The sequence below is a fragment of the Lissotriton vulgaris genome, chromosome 11, assembly GCF_964263255.1.
Source record: "Lissotriton vulgaris chromosome 11, aLisVul1.2, whole genome shotgun sequence".
In the NCBI taxonomy this organism is placed as follows: domain Eukaryota; kingdom Metazoa; phylum Chordata; class Amphibia; order Caudata; family Salamandridae; genus Lissotriton; species Lissotriton vulgaris.
The window spans coordinates 96,853,888-96,872,871 of NC_141699.1; the positions used below are offsets into that span (position 1 = coordinate 96,853,888).

Here is an 18,984-nt window from a genome sequence, read left to right on the forward strand (position 1 = left end):
TGTGAGAAAGTAATCTATCCTCGAAAGGCTATTGTGTGTCGCCGAGTAGTAAGTGTATTGTTGCTGCTCCGGGTGTAGCAGACGCCACACATCCACCAATCCCTGCGCTTCTAGAAAAGTCTGGAGCTTGCTAGGGCCATCTGTGTGTGTACGTGCTGGGAACCGATCGAGGGTATTATTGAGCGTTGTGTTAAAGTCCCCGCCTATGAGTAGTTCTCCCTCAGGGAGGTCTAAAAGGAACTTACTAAGGTCCGGCAGCGCCACGGCCTGTAGTGCCGGCGGGATGTACACAGAGACCACGTTCAGTAGCCTACCCTCCCACTGGCCATGCACCGCTGCGAAGCGGCCCTGGTCGTCAATCTTTGTGGATATCACTATGTATTGGGAGGATTTTCGCAGCAATATGCCTGTACCGCGTGACCCCGAGGTGAATTCTGCGTGTATCCTCGCCTATCTAATGCCTGTGTGGCCGCCCCCATCAAGTGTGTTTCCTGTAAGAGAATCAGGGCGGGTCCCTGCCTCTTAATTCCTTGTAGCACTAGGCCTCTTTTGATCTTATCGCCCAAGCCCCTAACGTTCCAGGACATAATTTGTAATGGGGCTGGTGGGGTGAGACTATTTACCCTGGCCAAGTTCTTTTTTCTTTAATAAAATAAAAACTATATAAAAAAAAAAAACGCCCCCAAAGCAAGGAGGCATGCAACAAGTCTGCCCTCCTTATTTCACCAATAGCAGTCTGATTTATTTATTTATTTTAAAGGTTTTATATAGCGCTGGCTAGACCCAGAGGTATCAGAGCACTTTACAGGAGTGCAAGAAGGTACAGTAATGTATACATTTGGTCAAAAACATTGCCAAACAAACCAATATAACAGGATATGTCCTACATCACAATCAAGACACACAAAAATATACAACTCCCCTACACTGACACCTACTCAGCAAAGGACACCAAACGTTTGAAAGACATAAGCTTGAACGTACCTTAGTAAAGTGTTGGGCTCCGGTAAGCTAAAGCCTGTTTGCCGCAAGTACTCATATGCTTTGGGGCCGTAGGAATAGAGTGTGGCTGCAAAGTGCCACTGTCTCTTGCTGTAACCATCGGGGTGCTGTTGAATGAGCTCCAGGGGCAAGGCTGAGAAGGGAAGAGGAGAGGAGAATATTTCAACACAAGGAAATAGACTTGCACTCCAGCCCCCAGGCATCCACACTGTTTGAAAGCAGACATGAGAGCATAGTATTTATTCTGGACAAGAGCAGGAAATACAAAAGACAGAGGGGAAGGTGTGCTCAGTTATGACAAGAGGGGCGCACAGAAACAGACTGCACCCCAGATTTGAAGGAGCATGCACAGGTACTAGTGGAATAGTGTACACTGATAGCAAGTGGAGTAGTAGATATCAGAGGTATGACAGTTGTGGCTATGGACTGAGCATGACCTGTCTTACATGGACACATTAAGTGGCAGTGTGAGGTCCCCGAGAAAGATAAGGCACTGTGGATAATTCAAGGTACCAGAATAGGACTGAAGCATACACACAGCATCCTCGTGCAGGGCCCGCGCTTCTACCAGCTGGGTGAGCAGGAGCGACACCTGCCCCTGGAGTCTCCGCTCTTCCCTACGCGCCATCTGGAGTTTACTCCTGAGAATCTCTTCCCTGCAGCGAGACTCCTCCAGTGCCATCTTCAGGTTTCCGGGGCTGGCACTGCAGTGGTAGTTGTGCTCCTGAGAAGAAGAGAGAACGGTGGATTAGGAGTGTACCGACCAATCAGGAGGATTCGTCTCAAATGTCTATGTGTCAAGCTCTCGCGATCCCATAGTTCAAACCCTACCTTATGTGTATATCGGATAGAGTACCCCCTGCACATTATATGGACATTGCATGTCACCGAAGAGTTCCATCACCATAGAGACGAAAAAGGCCAAAGGCTGAGTTTCTTGACAAATTTATGGAACTCCAAGGTAACTTGCAATATTCTTATCATGTGCAGCAGGTACATTATCTCTATAACACCTAGTCAAACCATAAAATTTGCTACAAAACCATTTAAAATAGGGTACTCCAAACCGGTCCTGGAGGGCCGGATCCATGCCAGATTTTTTGGATATCCCCATTGAGATACATGTAGTAATTTTAAAAATCTGGCATGGATCCGGCCCTGCAGGACCGGTTTGGAGACCCCTTTTAAAACCTTGGTGCACAGCTCTTTCACATGAAAGAGATCACATATTTGCAAACATGAAGAATAAAAATAGAATTAAACACAAAAATATTAGATATTTGAGTCGGGTTACTACAAATCAGTTTTTTTGTTTTTTTTACAGGTGTAGTAACTCAGAATATGTATACACATGCAGAAAGATTCTAACTTTTCTATAATTACCTATGTGTATATGAGTGCAAAAACATAAATATCTCCTTTCAGCTTGTCACATTTCTTTTTTACTATCTGTTTTAGGTTTTACAGCATCTCAATACGGTTTATAAACAATGGTGCCAACCATTTGCACGTACTAAGGCATCATGATCCCACCTTAATCACTGTACAAATGCTGTTTCGAAGTGCACCCGAACCGCATGTCCACCTCTATTGTAAAACATTTTTCACTCCCAAGAAGCATAACTGTCCCACCCCACTACCCCTGTACGCTCCCACTCCGGTCGCCAGGACGACTGAATGAAAGAAGGGTGTAGCTGGAATTCCGTTCTCCTACAGAACTGTGCATAGAGACCTGGAACCTCGGTGAATTAGGATGGCCCAAAACTCACCTCAGTACCCAAAATCCCCTTACCGAGCAAGCTACAGTGTCTCATTGGTCATAACAAACTCCCAATGCTTAGACAAACCAGAACATGAACTTAGATTGCCTCAGGTATCGTGGAACACATGAACACTCTTTCGCTATATAATCATCTCAAACCAGAACGTGGAGTAAATGAGGACACGTGCATATTTGAAATATTTATTTACTAATGCAGGGTTCTCAAACGCAGATTCTTATACAATACTAGCAAACATATTATAAGCAACAAAGTTATCAGCATAGTTACTAGTCCATAAAAGGCGAATGGTGACAGCATACTAAGATGCTGAAATGTATAGGAATTAACAACACTTAATTCTCACCCTCCCTTTTTAGCATAGTATTTTTATATCTATGAAGGTCTCATTTGGGGTTTAGCAGGGCGGGCCCATACCTCAAAATCTCAGTGGCAGAGGATCACATCATCTTCCACCAGTTCTCTGCATGCGAAGCACCATCAAGTGTGTTACGTTTGTGTTCAGCACAACAATATAAAACCCGCCTAGAGCCAGATTTTGGCAGTAGCATGTGTGTTATGTCTATGGAGGTGCGAAGATCAGACCTCACAACAACACTGTGTCGAGTTATCCTTGGAGCCTTCAGCACTCTCTGTGCAGACAGTGTACCGAGCAAAACTGATATCAGAGAAATAACATATTATTTCTTAAGTAAATCACGAAACTCTTCTGGGTTGAAAGCTAAAACAACAATTATGTGTCATGTGCAAAATGAAGCAAAAAGGAAAAATGGCGTTTAAACATTTAATAAGCTCATGCTAACTTAACACAGTATATAGAAAAGAATTAGCTATATGACACCCCCCCCAATGATCCGAGCACAGTCAAAAATCAAGGTAAGTTAAGACCAGAAAAGGGGCATAACATGAAAGCAGAGTTCAATATTAATGAGCTAAGCTAATTTTCAAAAGCATATATGATGGCCTACAATGGCCAAACGAAATGTTATAAACCTTTCAATACAAGGCCACTTTAGTTTAAGTCAATAGGCCTGGGGCGTATAAAAAGAATTGTTTGTAAGAAAAAGGCACCTTCCAAAAATACAAAAAGGTACGTGCCTAAATAATAAAAGTCTCCAAGGCATCTCAGGATATGACAGAATATGCAAAATATGCAACAACAGCCTCCAACATGAAATTACTGTCATCATCCGAAAATAGTTCAGCCATCCAATTAAGTAGTGGGAAAGAACATACGTGCTCCTCCAGCACGGGATCCTCTAGCATCATCAGAGGACAACTCGGTGGGTTCTCAAGAAAGCTCCGTGCCAAGAACTCATGCGCCGCTGCGAGTATGTCCCAATGACCCATTAGTCCATGCATCGCTGCCAAGGCCATAATCCTTTCGCCAGAACAAACCAACTCGTGAGCAACTACGGGGCTCATCAGATGATTAAAATCGACGTCAGGAGACACCGTCAAGCAGAGACACAAATCAAGGGCCCAGTCGAAATCGCAGCTCAGGCAATGAAACACAGGCTGGACACATGTGAAATAGGAAAATCGAAATGATAATCCAAATGCCGTGCTTAAAGTCGCAAGCGGCAGGGTGCCACAGTGATCAAGCATCCGGTTGCGAAACAGTGGCAGGAGGGGCTCTGCGGCTTCTAACGCAGGACGGGCATCCATGTTTAATAAAACAAAATATCAGCAAAACGCCTGCAGCCAATGCCAGCAAAACAGGGAAGCCACCAAACAGACTTGAAAATATAGAATGAAAGAAGGCAGGGATGACTCCAAATATTTTCTCAAATGAAGTCACGAGACCACTGCTAACTAATTTAAAAAAGTGAGCAAGGCCGGAAGTGGAGGAGGCATTAAAGATTTGATGAACCAGCTCGCTGAAATGTAATGGCAAATCAGTATTTAAAAGCGCCTGCACCTCTGTGCGTGTGTTAGCTATGTGAAGGACGAATGTTTCTCGGGCCGAACTTAGGGCCACCTCTTTTTGAGACAAAAGGGCTCTTATTCTACTCATACCATTGAACTCTGCTTTCAAGGTTGGGATGCGCGGCCAGATGGAAACATCTGAATTCCCATGCGTAGGGGGATACAGAACGTTTTAGCAACAGACAACACGTTCTGATACAGTTACCACATAAGCGATACCTTTAATTAAACCACAACACTCTTCGTTATTCAACAGTAAATAACTACCATTTGCCAGTAATGTGAATGTCGGAACGATTGCGGGAACCGGAGTTCCTTTCAAAATACAGGCTAAATTAGGCCGTTCCTGATTACAAGAACCATGTAACTGGATGTGGCTCCATATCAACGAATGGTCAGGGGACTCTGTGCATTCTTCCCCATTAAGATTCACTTCTTGCTCGTCTTTCAGGCACCTATATGTGAATGGAAGAGACCACGCCTCATGGAGGAACGCGCTACCTAATGGTTCATATCGCCCTATCGCAATATATCGCATACAATTAGTAAACTTGAACAAGGCAAATGGTAATGTGATTAATCCGTGGATAAGCCACGTCGCAGCAGTGGCCTCAGCTACAGAGAATGGTAAAGATTCCAACCTCTCAATATGTAACATGGAAAAGGATGCGTCACGCATTGAAAGCATGCGCTGTTTATCAGTCAAATTAAATGGGGCAAAGAGGGAGGACACGTTCATGTAATTCCAGGGCACTCTACCGACCTTAAGTGTCTGCAGGGTCCATGCAAATTGCATTACAGAACGCAATTGATTTTGACCATGGTATAACACAGACACTTCATCATTTACAATATCAACCACAGAAGAAACAATATTATTCAACGTGTAGATGCGGGAAGAAAGCATGTTAATACTGTTATCGACAACTGCAAGCACCTTTTCCAAATTAGCTTGATCAATAGCCCTCAGGCACTTAGCAGCCTCAATTTGCGAAAGTTTCCAGATTACATTGTAAACAGCATGAATCCACCGTTTAGATCTACCACTAGCCGGGCCCTTTATGAAATCATTTAAATCGACATTGTCAATTAACTGGGATAGATGTAGTTTAACTGCAGTTAATGTAGAATGTTGTAGCCAATTCTGACATAATTTGCCTACGGAGTAAGTGGTGACAGTATGATCAGTATCAAAACGGGGGATCAGGCCTGACTTGCGTAAAACCTTCAGTTAAACCCAGAAAGCGACGTTGGCAAGAATCAGAGCTTCTGTGCCACATCAGCCAACCCTTCGGATCCAAACTGGATACATTAAAGGATGAATTATGCAATAATGTTTGCAATTCTTGAATGGAAAACTTTGTGAAAATATTCCAACCGGAATATTCTTCCAAATCAGGAATAGTAGGGGTATTCAACTTTTTTGAAGTAGCCAATCCAAAGCATGTTGTCTGGGAAATAGTAGAATTTAAAAACAACATATGATTTGGGATGAGACATGCACGGTGCAAAGCCTCAGTGCCTTGTACCTGCCAACTTTTAGAACCCCAAACCGATTTAAGGTCAATGGTTTCCTTCCATAGCTCGTAGCCCTCTACAGCTAATTTGTCTAGAAAGGACTTCGAATACAACAATTTAGTATCGGTAAGTCTAACCTTGGACATGGACTTCTGTGTCATCTTAAAATAAAAGGACTCAGGACTTGATTGATTAAACTCTGTAAAATAAGTGTACTTCTTCAAAAATGTACTGGAGTTGCCTTGTATTGGTGCTGGGCAATGTTCCCACAGTGTGTAATTTACAGTATCCCTTCTGGAACTCGATTTATGCAGAAAATGGTTACCAAAATGTTGAAAGCAAAATAAATAACCATAATTAGCAGATTCTAAATATAAATCTTCAGCTTCAAAGGCAGCATAATATTTCAAATCAGAGAATAATGATTCTACGGCCTGAACATCCCAATCATCAGAACGTATGTTTTGTTTCACCACATCCCCATGTTCACTCTGAGAACATTAGGGACATTAACTACTTCAGCAGGGCCGTGGATTTGAAATTTAACTGCATCCCACACAATCCCATCAAGAACCGGCCAAGCAGTGATGTTAACAAAATTCAAGTCTCTTTTCAGTCTGTGTGCTGAATGTGATGAGGAAAAGGGTGCCAAAGTTCCATTAAGATGTCGAATGCATGTTCTCTCCTCGACATAGTGTCCATCGATGAGACGGAAAAAATAAAACACAAAACCAATTGACATAAAAAGGTAAATTGAAAAAAGTACCAGCCAAATATATGTCCAAGGGGGAATCAAAAAATGTTTTTTAAATAAAGAGGCATAAATCGCACAACGTGAGGGTTTTTTCGAAGTCACTGAAACAGGGTCAAAGGAGAACCTGGATTCTGTGGCCAAACGGGTTTGTAAATCAGGCATCGATAAATCAGCTGGATAGGCGTAATCTAGGTCATCAATGTTATTAACGGGGAAAGTATTTAGTAAAAGATTGGAAACAGCAGGCATCTCGAGGGCCACTTCTGGCTCAGCATTAGAAGTAGTGGCCAACACAGAATTTCTCACAATCGAAGGACAGGAGACTGCTGGTGTAGTGCTATGAAGAATCGGCCACCCTGTGTATCTTGACATTGTCAATTGAGATAAACCTGTTTTCCTTACGACCTGGAAGTGGTGGTAAAATGACTGTTCTTGTGCCCTTCACTCCAAGAATGGGAACCGGTGCTCGATAGGAAGGACTAAATTCTTTCTTGTTATCGATCTTCTCTCAAACCAGTTCTCCAACTTTGGGTAGGCAGCCAACTACCGGGATCTGCAACGCATCATCCGATGTGAAGGGCAAATGTTCCTTTGCAAGACTGTCTCTGGTCTTTTGTAGATCCTGTAAAATATTGCAATGTTCATCTACGTCAAAGGCCGTGGCTTGGGCCACACAGTCTAGACCGTCGAGGTCAGGGACATACATCTTGAAACCAAAGAGCATTTAGTACGGGGTCTGCCCACCCAGAGACCTTCTAGGGAGATTATTTAGAGCACGCTGCACGCCATTGAGATGGGCCAACCAGTTTCTGCCAGTGCCTATAACTCGTGCTGTCAAAGATTGCTTTACGTCACGGTTCATTCGTTCCACTACACTATTACCCTCAGGTCTGTACTTAGACGAAAACTTGACTTGGACCCCCAACGAAATCATAGCATCCTTATAGGCCTTAGAGGCGAAAGCCGGACCCTGATCCGAATGGAAGGTACCACAGGCAAAAATCCCTACAAAGACACGCAAATCTCTTATGACAGTCTGTGAATCAGGGCTGCGATGGGGCCAGACCCACACAAAGCGTGTTCATGAATCAACTGCTACTAAGATGTACTTATACGCAGTATCAGAAGAAAAAGGACCGCAGTGATCCAAATAAACACAACCCAGTGGTTTATAACATATGTACAACTGTGTCTGAGGCGGATGCGCAGCAGTCGAAGGCTTAATCTGCTGGCAAATGTCACATTGAAGGACATAATCGCGCGTCTGTTTGTACAGTCCCCGCCACCAGAATCTTTGTTGTAGCTGAGTTACAGTGGCCGAGATGCCCGCATGCACAGACGCCACACCTTCATGTGCTGCTGTAATCAAAGTAGCTCTGCGATCCGAGTTGGGAATCAACCGCTCCCCAACATCAGGAATTTTCACATAAGGAACCTCATCGGGACTTAAGTGGTATGTGTACTTCAAAGTGAACCCCGCAGGATATTTACCTCCCTTCTCAGTGGCAGCTACAGCCGCCAAGATGTCATCATCTATTTTACTTTTGGACCGTGTAACTGCTACAACTAAATATTTTGATACTGCAGATTTCGCGGCTTCATCGGCAAGCGAGTTACCGACAGCGTGAACTCCAACACGCTGATGGCCGAGAGTCTGAATCACAAACACAAGTGGCAACTGCTCTTTAAGCTCAGCCACTCGGACCCAGATCATTTTATGTTTTATTGTGGTACCCTTGGAATCACGAAAGTCATTCTGAATCCAAAAGAACAAGTTCTCATTGTAAGACTGGACACAGTAGTAAGAATCACTTACGATAAGTGTTGTCACACTAGGATCAGCGTACTCTAATGCAAGCATCAGCGCACAAAGCTCTGCTAATTGTGCAGTGCAGTCCCCTAGTGTCTGCGTGTGCACGACACTGGACTTGAACTCATCGTTCACCATGGCACCGACCACAATGGCGCATGCGGAAACGTAGGCATGTTTAGAGCCATGCGCAACCTGCACCGAACCATCAGTGTAAATGATGCAATGGAAATCCTCCAAGGGTCGCATTGCTAAAGGAGCCGGAAGAACGAATTCATACTGTAAGTACTCCTGCGACCGTAATGAGGCGTCAAAAATAAACGTGACATCCTGGGAGGTCAAGGATGCAGCCCATTTAATCCACCGAGGGTGCAAAGCTTTAGAATTTGGTACACTGGCTTTCGTGACCGCCTCCAAGGCAGGACACGGGGTAACAACCAACATGCGTTTTCCCTGTGACAGGGCACGTTCCTTGAGAATTGCCATCTGCACAGCCGTTAAAACTTTCTCCACAGTGGAAAATCGCATTTCAGCCGAAGTGTACAAGTGTGACTTGTAAGGAATAGGTACTGTATCTTCCTCATTAAAAGTAAGGTACGTGAAACCTACCGTCCCAGAGATAATTCTTATCACCAAGTTGGTCTGGTTATCACGAGTCAGTAAGAATTTAAAAGCGAGCAGATCAGCTTGCAAAGATTGCAATATAGCAGAATGCTCAGGCAGCCAGCATGATTTGGAAAAAGATGGTTGTATCAAAGCATACAAAGGCTTGATACGCTGGGCATATTCCGGAATGTATGTTCTCCCGAAATTCAAGAAGCCCAGTAAAGATTGTTATTTTTTCTAGTGTTGTCGGAGCGCGCAGTTGTGCGCCTTTCTCCAGGAAGTGAGGAGCCAATCCCTTTCCCTCATTGTTGAGCTCGTAGCCTAGAAACAACACTGTGTACTCTGCAATGTGCGATTTTGCAAAGTTGAATTTGTAACCCAAGTTTGCAAAGGTACAAATAATCCCGTTGACTCGACACAGATGCTCCCAAAGTTCGTCGTCTGTGAGATATATGTCATCCACATACGAACAAGCATCCGGGTCGATTCTCTCCAAAAGAGACACTATGCGGGCAATAAAAATCCCAGGACTATTCTTATAGCCAATAGGCAATTGCCGAAATTGTTTTTGAAAACCGCCGCAAGTAAAGGAGGTCCATTGGGAACTTAGACCATCCAATCGATGGGCATAAAACCATTGGAAATGTCAAGCGTGGTTTTAAACAGCTTACGCAAAAGACTATTCACTAGGGCAGAGCCGTGAGTATTCTGTACTGCACAGGTACGGCAATGCAAGTTTAAATGCCGGTAATCCAATACCAAACGATATGAACCGTCTGGCTTGTTTACAGTAAAAAGAGGGTTATTCATCGGTGACACACGTTTCAATCACACCTTTATATTCCAATTGTTCAAGGATAGCCGCGACGGAAGCCTTAGCCTCACGCCGTATGGGATATTGAGGTTGAGGTTGTGGCTGAAACCATAAAGGAATCTCGTGGCGTGGGGACAATTTATCCCAACCACACCTAATTCTCACCCTCCCTATTTAGCATAGTATTTTTGTATATATGAAGGTCTCATTTGGGTTTTAGCAGGGCGGGCCCATACCTCAAAATCTCAGTGGCAGAGGATCACATCATCTTCCACCAGCTCTCTGCATGCGAAGCACCATCAAGTGTGTTGCGTGTGTGTTCAGCACAACAATATAAAACCCGCCTAGAGCCAGATTTTGGCAGTAGCATGTGTGTTATGTCTATGGAGGTGCGAAGATCAGACCTCACAACAACACTGTGTCGAGGTATCCTTGGAGCCTTCAGCACTCACTGTGCAGACAGTGTACCGAGCAAAACTGATATCAGAGCAATAACATATTATTTCTCAAGTAAATCACAAAGCTCTTCTGGGTTGAAAGCTAAAACAACAATTATGTGTCGTGTTCAAAATGAAGCAAAAAGGAAAAATGGCGTTTAAACATTTAATACGCTCATGCTAACTTAACACAGTATATAGAAACGAATTAGCTATATGACAAGGGGAGAGGGGAGAAGCAGTGCCCCCCAGCACAGCATCCTCTACCAGTTAGGCAAGTACCTCACTCATGCACAGGGAGCACCTCCAGGGGGGTGCCTGCAAGCAAGGCCAGCTTTAGCACTGGTGAAGCCTGGTGTGACAAACTTTTTTAGTGCCTTCTCAAGCCCACATGACCCCGACTTGGATGCGTTCACTACCACCCGACAAAAAAACTGGTAAAGGCTGACTTTACTAATCCACGCAGCTATCCATATAAAATACAGATCTGTTCTTTGCAGCAGGCATATATATATTTTTTTTCAAAGTTTAAAATATTTATTTTAACTATCATGCTCTAGTACACAGTATAAGTGCCACAACAAGTAAAAAGATGCCTAACACAAATACGGCCAGCATAGTAAGTAATCCATAAAACATAAAAGGACCTCTCTTTGTATAAGACAGGGTGAACCAACTCCAACCCCTTCTTTTTTTTTATAAACATCTTTTTATTAATCAATAATAAAGACATTACACAACTCAAAACTGACCAGAGCGCATTGAGTGACTGCAAATGTATACAGTGAGAACATAGACCTCCACCAGAGACAAATAAACAGAATATGAAGAACGGACTTAGGTGTCTTCCGGTTCCACACTGTCGGGATCCACATCAGGTGGCATCCAGATGTCACCCCGGTAAGCGTTCCAGACTCCCCAGACCTTGCCCCACTTGCGGGGTCGCCCCCTCGACACATACACGGACCTCTCCCGGAACATACACCAGTCGACCTCCTCCATCCACTTCCCAACCCGAGGCGCTCGAGAAGCACCCCAGAGTTGTGCAATATTGCGTTTGGCTATCGCACAAGCTAATGTGACCCAAATGTTGCCATGACTCGAGAGGTCGGTGGGCTCCCAAACATTCAACAGACAGCGACGCGCCTCCAACTCAATCTGCACTCCCCAAACTTCACTCATCTTCAGATGTATCCTGGTCCAAAAATCACAGACGCTTTCACACTCCCATAGGATATGCAGGAATGTACCAGGCAACACCTTCCACACCCTCGCCGACAATCACCGGATACGGCCAACCCCATTCTCACCAATCCAGGACCCGTGGTGTAGGAGCGGTGCAGAATCCGTAGTTGGACCAAACGGAGCCTCATCGGGACTGCCACTACCCTAGGGGATGACACCGCCTCCCTCCAGTCTTCCTCATCCAGGACCAAGCCATCTGCCACCCACTGTTCCCTGAGTCGGACCAGGGGATCCTCAGTATGATTAATACGTTTTCTATAAGTCAGCGATATTGCTTTGGTGGGCAGATAACCATCCAACAGTCTGTCTTCCAGCGGGAAGGCTACTGGGGGTGTCGCTCCACTGGGGATTACAGCATGTAGAGCATGACTGACCTGAAGGTATCTAAACCGTTCCGTATCATGCAGTTGGTACTTAGCCTGTAACTCCTCAAACGTCAACACCCTATCTTTACCCCACACATCACGCACCTGAGTAATTCCAATCAAATCCCAACGGTCAAACCCTTTCGTTTTCCAAAGAGTGCCCAACATCTCTGAACTCCACAAAGGCGTAGCTAGTGTTATACGCCCCCCCCCCATTCGAGGGCCCTGTTGGCCTCGTGCCATACCCTCGTCGCCGTAGATGGAGGTCCCACCAAAGGGAAACGACCGCACCTCGCATACAACACTCTGGTATACTCTCCCACAGGCACCTGGCCACGATCCATCGCAAAGCCCGGGTCAACCGGTGAGCCATAAATGGCAGGGTTGATAGGAGCCAGTTGGGACGCCCAACAGGATTTCCTGATATTAGGCAGACCAATACCCCCGTCATACCAGGGCAACATCAATTTTGACAATGCAATACGTGGCCTCCCACAGCAGGCCGCGCTGCAACGATTCAATCTCATTAAAATACAACGGAGGCACCGGGTCAAAGAAATTCTGCAGAGCGTACAAAAAGCGCGAGAGGGCCATCATCTTGAAGAGGACCGCGCGACCCAACAAAGAGATCGGCAATCCTTTCCATCTAGCGACATCACCTCGCAGTCTGGCCAATGGGGGTAATAGACTCAGGCTAACACGTACTTTGGGGTCCTTCAATATCTGGATCCCCAGGTAACGAAAACTGATCCGTTCCAATTTCACCGGGCAGTTCACCGGCACTCTAGGTGGATCACCACTTAATACAAAAAGGACCTACTTCGCCCAGTTAATAGCGAAGCCGGAATGCCTCCCGAAGATAGCGAGGATATCCATAAAAACCACCAGGGAACTGCGAGGGGAGGTCAGATACAAAAGGATGTCATCAGCATAAAGAGAGATCTTATCCTCCCACTCCGATGTCCAACGCAGTCCTCTAATCGAGCGGTCCTATCGCACCCAGGCCGCAAGCGGCTCCAGTGCGAGGGCGAACAAGAGCGGTGAGAGAGGGCAACCCTGACGAGTGCCCCTCCCAAGTGAAAAGTCGCGGGATCTATGGTTGTTAATGACCACACAAGACAGGGGTGCTGAGTAGAGAAGGGGAACCCAACCAATAAATTCGGGGCCAAACCCCAACTTCTCTAAAACCGAAAGAGGTATGGCCACTCCATTCGATCTAAGGCCATTGTAGCATCCAGGGACAACAACACCGCCGGTTCATGGATGCGAGATGCACCCGCCACCATCCCGTGGATCCGTCTGAGATTAAGGGCGGTGTTCCGACGCGGCATAAAACCGGACTGGTCCAGATGCACCAGCGTCGTGATGACCTTCACTAGTCGGGCGGCGAGCAGTTTGGCTAACACTTTAGGCTCTACATTTAACAGGGAGATCAGGCGGTACGATGAACACTCCAGACGCGGCTTACCATCCTTATAGATAAGCACGATGTTAGCTATACGTTGATCGTAAGGTAACTCGCCGCGGTCCCTGCTCTCAAGATACATGTCTTTCAGGTGCGGAGCCAAACGGTTGGCGTGAATCTTAAACAATTCAATGGGGAGACCGTTTGGGCCCGAAGGCTTGCCGGGATGAACCCATCTGATAGCCATTGCCACCGCATCGTTCGTAAGGGCGGAGTCCAGAAATTCCCTGTGTTCGGCAGACAGAACCGGCATCAAAATATCCCAAATCATATCCGCATTTTCTACCTCTGTATAGTGCCCTGCCGAGGCATAAACCTCCGCAAAATAACTGGCAAATTCGTCAACAATTAACTGAGGGTCCGACGAGACCGCCGCACCCGCGATGCGCAGCTCCGGCACCAACCGAGATCCCCAATCACCCTTTTCCAGCCAGGCTATTAACTTCCCGGCCTTGTCGCCATGTTCATAGATTCTACTCTGCGTGGTGGCATGTTGCGTCCTTGCACTGTCACGTGTCAGGGTCCTGTACTCGTCTTGAAGCAACCCGAGGCGGTACCTCGCCCCAGGGTCACTCCCCGAGGAGACAGGGGCTTCCAAGACCAATAGCTCCGCCTCTACCCTATCTATTTCGGCCCTGCTCTTCTTCTTCTGCCCAGATACTAGGGAGAGAACCTCCCCCTTGCAACAGTTTTATACGCCTCCCACAGGGAACACTTCGATGTAACCGACCCTTTATTCTCCAGAAAATAATCCGTGACACGCACAAGTTCCTTCCTAACGGCCGGGTCTTTCAGGCGCGTCGCATTAATCGGTGTCACCCTACCCACATCACCCTGTCCCATCCGCAATCAAAGCCATAACGGTGAATGATCAGACACCCCCACACCAAATGAGTCACTTCCTGAATAAGGGCCCCCTGAGATGCCGGTAACAAAACATAGTCTATCCTAGAGAGTGAGTGATGCGCTGCAGAGGCGTGTATATAGCTCACATCACTAGGGTGCTGAAGGCGCCATCCATCCACCAAGCCCGATGCGGCAGTAAAATCCGCCAGCCATCTACGGGAAGGCAAAAGCACACAGGAGGGGTGCCTGTCTAGTTCACCATCCAGTACAGAATAGAAGTCCCCGCCCAGCACCATTGTTCCAATGGGCAAAGTCAGAAACACACTGCCCAAATCGCGAAAAGTATCCACCTGTAACGCTGGGGGGACGTAGATAGACAAAAATGTGACAGTCCTGCCCTGCCCACCCATAACCCCGAAATTCCGACATATTGACCTCTGTTGTCAGACCACGTCGACTGGATAGTGAGGGGAAAAGAGTTTTTCACCAAAATCCCCACTCCCCTAGAGCCGGAAGTAAAACCAGCATGAGCCACTAGTTTATAGCCTCCTCTGTGAAGCGCCATAGAACGTTTACCCATGAGATGAGTTTCCTGTAGTAGCGCCACGTCGGACGAGGGCCTTCTAATCAACTGACTCACCATAGTGCGCTTGATCTTATCACCCAGGCCTTTCACATTCCAACTAAGGACGGAAAACCCCAAGCCCAACCTAGCGGAGGCCATTCCTATCTCCAGAAAAGAACAGAATATCCATAAGCACCCATAGCGAACTCTGGTCACACAAAACAAAAAGCTCAACAATCAAAACCCCCCCGGTAATGGTCCCCCACCCCCCTCCGTGCACCCCTACATGTAGCAAACGCACATCCCCAACTCGCAGTGTGCCTGTCACCCCCAACTAACTACAGGTATCTAAAAGTAGAAAACGGAGGAGGACCTTACAACAGGCCGTCCGCCCCCACCACCCCGAACCAACCACTGTCCCCCTGTTCAATCATACACAAAAAAGGAATCCCAGCAAAAATAGTCCAGGGGGGGGACATAAAAACAACCCTGACCAGTTCCACTACGTCACCAGCAATATTAATGCGGTACAGTCACAGCGTTAAGTCACTGTTCTCCATCATCTGTCCGGGCCTGACCTCCGGAGTCCGAGCCCACAATCCGATCCAGCCAGTCCACGGCAAACTCAGGATTGTCAAAAAACCAAGTTTTCCCATCATGTTCAATCCGAAGAAGGGCCGGAAATATCATCGAGTACTTTATCTCTCGGTCCCTCAAGCGTCGATTGATGGCCATTAAGTTCTGCCGCTACACCAACTGCGAGAAGTCCGCGAAAAACGATAGTGAAGCGTTCTCATAGCCCAGCAGGCCCGTGGATCTTGCCGTTTGCAGGATAGCGTCTCGGTCCCGAAAGTTCAGGACCCGGGCTATTATGGGGCGAGGAGGTGCCCCTGTCTTCGGGCATCCACCAGGGACTCTATGGACCCTCTCAACCGTAAAAAAGTTACTGAGGCCCTTAGGCTTGAGATGTTGCAGGACGAGTTCCTCGACAAAGAGGTCCGGAGTCAACCCCTCCGGTACTCCCAGGATACGGACGTTATTGCGGCGCGCCTGTCCTTGATATTCATCGAGCTTTCGATCAAATTGAGTCCGGGCCGCCTTAAGGTCTCGCACCTCCTTCTGAAGCTCCGACACATCCTCAATGAGGCTCGTCGTCTTAATTTCCAAGCCCTTAACTTTCTCAGCCGTTTTAGTCAGATCAGCCCTTATGAGGCCCACCTCAATCGACACTGAGTCCAGTTTAGTGTCCATCTTGCCCAAGGATGAGTGGACCCCGGTGATCGCTGCCATTAAGTCTTTCATTGTAGGGTTCTCAACAACCAAATCAACATCTCGGCCACCAGTCGGGGTACGCTTCGCATCAACCGGGGACCCCTTGGAGAGGGCATATTTGTCTATTTTATTGGACTGAATCTGACGGGTATTCTTTGACGACTTCAACTGGGGCTTCTCAGGGTCTCCTCTAGCTGCCATTGCCACCACCGTTAGGGTCCCGGCTACTGCAATGTGACCCTAGACCAAGAAAGGTGGACTCAGGTCACCTGAGCCAAGACTCTTCCGCGGTGAACCAGGATCCGACCGATCACTTCCGGTCCCAGAGGCCGATGTTGTCGCACTCCACCACGGACCCCTCCAAACTCGGGGTCCCGGATCCCACGTCCGTAGGCCTCAAAGTTTCAGACGACGATATTCTGACACCGGAGCGTCCAATCGAACCAGAATTTCACCTAGTGACTCAGGTGCTGGTCCCCCATCCAATGGTAGGGACGGGTGTCAGGATAATATGCCGGATGGCTAGTCAGGATGTGGCGGCCGACGGAGCCGAGACTCAAGCGGCCATCTTGGTCCTGGCGCGGCTCCTCCCCTGCAGCAGGCATATTAACCCTCTGTGCTACTTTGTGGAGAGTCAAAGCTTTCACTAGACAAAACTCCAGTCTCTCTCACTCTCTAGCAGGAACATTTAATCACAAGAGTTACCTGGTTGTACGTTATTGCTAAACACAACACCCCCCCACCCCCACCCCCTTCTAGGTCAGCGCCCAGTGCTGCTGCACCGATCACACTGCCCTAAAGCCGGCCTTGCCTGCATGTCCCCAAGCAGGTTTTTTTCAGTCCACTGCTATGGGTGTCTTGCGCTGTCCTCGTGTCTCTCCTGGCTGCAGCGGCACCATCTCTGCCCTGCCCCATTTAAGCGTCGCTGCCCACCGATATGTCCGAACCCCGGCAGTGTGGCAGCTTTCCACTATATGGCAATTGATCTATGAACCATCAACAATGTCGGGTCTATCAAGTGGTTCACAGCGCTCCCTGCTTTCCTGCGCCTAAACAGTCGCAATACGCCACTCAACAGTGTACTAAGGTCGGTTGGCCCTGTTATGTCTGCTAATGTGTTCGTGACCTTGTGCCACAAATCCGGAGCTGCGGGACAATTCCAGAACATATGTGCCATGTCAGCGTTGGGCTTCTGAAACTGCAAACAGTTCGAGGCTAAACCGAATAGTCTGTGAAGGCTCGACAGGGGGAGATAATCCCTATGTAGAGTGTTTGATATTTTGAAATTTCGTGTTGCAGGAGAGTTTATTGGAGTGAAGTAGTGCCCTATCCCATTCCTTCAGTGTCATACGTCCTGCGTCCCTCTCCCAGTACCTATTGATTGTCAATAATAGGTCATGTATAGTGTGTAAAAGGGTTCATGTGACCACGTTAACAAATGTCAGCCTTCGCCACTGGTATGCAAGGTGTGCACTAGCTGGGTTTGATCAGGCTTGGTTGTTCATAATTGCAAGGCTTTTTGTCCAATCCATTCCATTGCCAGATACTGATTTTAATTATTTTCTGTCTATTCTTGTGCTGGTCCCACTCCTAGAGGAATTTGGATTTACCCTGATTGAAAGAGTTGTGTCCTTGAAATGCTGATATCAGCGAACAACTTTTCTTTTATTTCTTTACCATTTGTGTTTACCACTCCAGGGAAGTGCATGTCATGCTCTTTCCCTTATATTTCTCTCTTTATTTAGCTTTGACATTTTCTAGCTCATGCTCTTTCCCTCGCTTCTCCCCTTCAGTAATCTTTTGTTGTTTCCTCCCTCTGGCACAAAGTACTGACATCACAAAGTTCTGACTTCTCTCTCTGTAAGTCGCTCTCTCTCCTAGTCAGTAAGTCTCTCTCAGTCAGTCAGTAAGTCTCTCTCAGTCAGTCAGTCAGTCTCTCTGTCAGTCAGTCGCTCTCTCAGTCAGTCTCTCTCTCTCTCCGTCAGTCAGTCTCTCTCTCTATCAGTCAGTCTCTCTCTCTGTCTCTGTCAGTCTCTCTCTCTCTGCCAGTCAGTCTCTCTCTCTGTCTCAGTCAGTCTCTCTCTCTCTCTGTCATTCAGTCTTCTCTCTCTCTGTCTCTCTGTCATTCAATCTCTCTCTCTCTCTGAGTCAGTCTACCTATTGTCTGTCAGTCAGTCTCACTGTCAGTCTCTCTCTCTCCCTCAGTCCGTCTCTCTCTCTCTCTATCTGTCTCTCTGTCAGTAAGTCTCTCAGTCAGTCTCTCTCTAAGTCAGTCTCTCTCTCTCTGTCAGTCTCTCTCTGTCAGCCGCCCTCTCTCTCTGTCACTCTCTCTCTCTCAGTCAGTCAGTCAGGTAGTCTCTCTCTCTCTCTCTCTCTCTCTCTCTCTCTCTCCCTCTCTCTCAGTCAGTCTCTCTCTCTCTCCTGGTCAGTCTCTCTCTCTCTCTCAGCCAGTCAGTTTCTCTCAGTCAATCAGTCTCCCTCTCTCTCTGAGTCGGCCAGTCTCTCTCTCTCTCTCCCTCTCTCTCTCTCAGTCTGTCAGTCAGTTCTTCTGTCAGCCTCTCCCTCCCTCAGTCAG

The 18,984-nt window shown here is 47.0% G+C and overlaps 1 protein-coding gene across 5 annotated transcripts in view; it reads right to left on the bottom strand.

Moving 5' to 3' along the window:
• LOC147679034 (uncharacterized) overlaps nucleotides 1–18,984 on the bottom strand; it is a 463,018-nt gene that overhangs the window by 140,452 nt on the left and 303,582 nt on the right. For 2 of the 5 annotated variants that reach the window (XR_015300871.1, XM_086942774.1), the window contains exons 5-6: nucleotides 1,541–1,726; nucleotides 985–1,135 (exon numbers count right to left, since the gene is read on the bottom strand). Coding sequence is in view for 4 of the 5 variants with exons in the window: in XM_086942774.1 (XP_086798900.1) it covers nucleotides 986–1,135; nucleotides 1,541–1,726 (336 nt within the window). In the remaining variant the exon portion in view is untranslated. Of the gene's footprint in view, nucleotides 1–984; nucleotides 1,136–1,515; nucleotides 1,727–18,984 lie in introns of all 5 variants that reach the window. The other 3 variants (XM_086942773.1, XM_086942771.1, XM_086942772.1) reach the window with 2 other exon arrangements.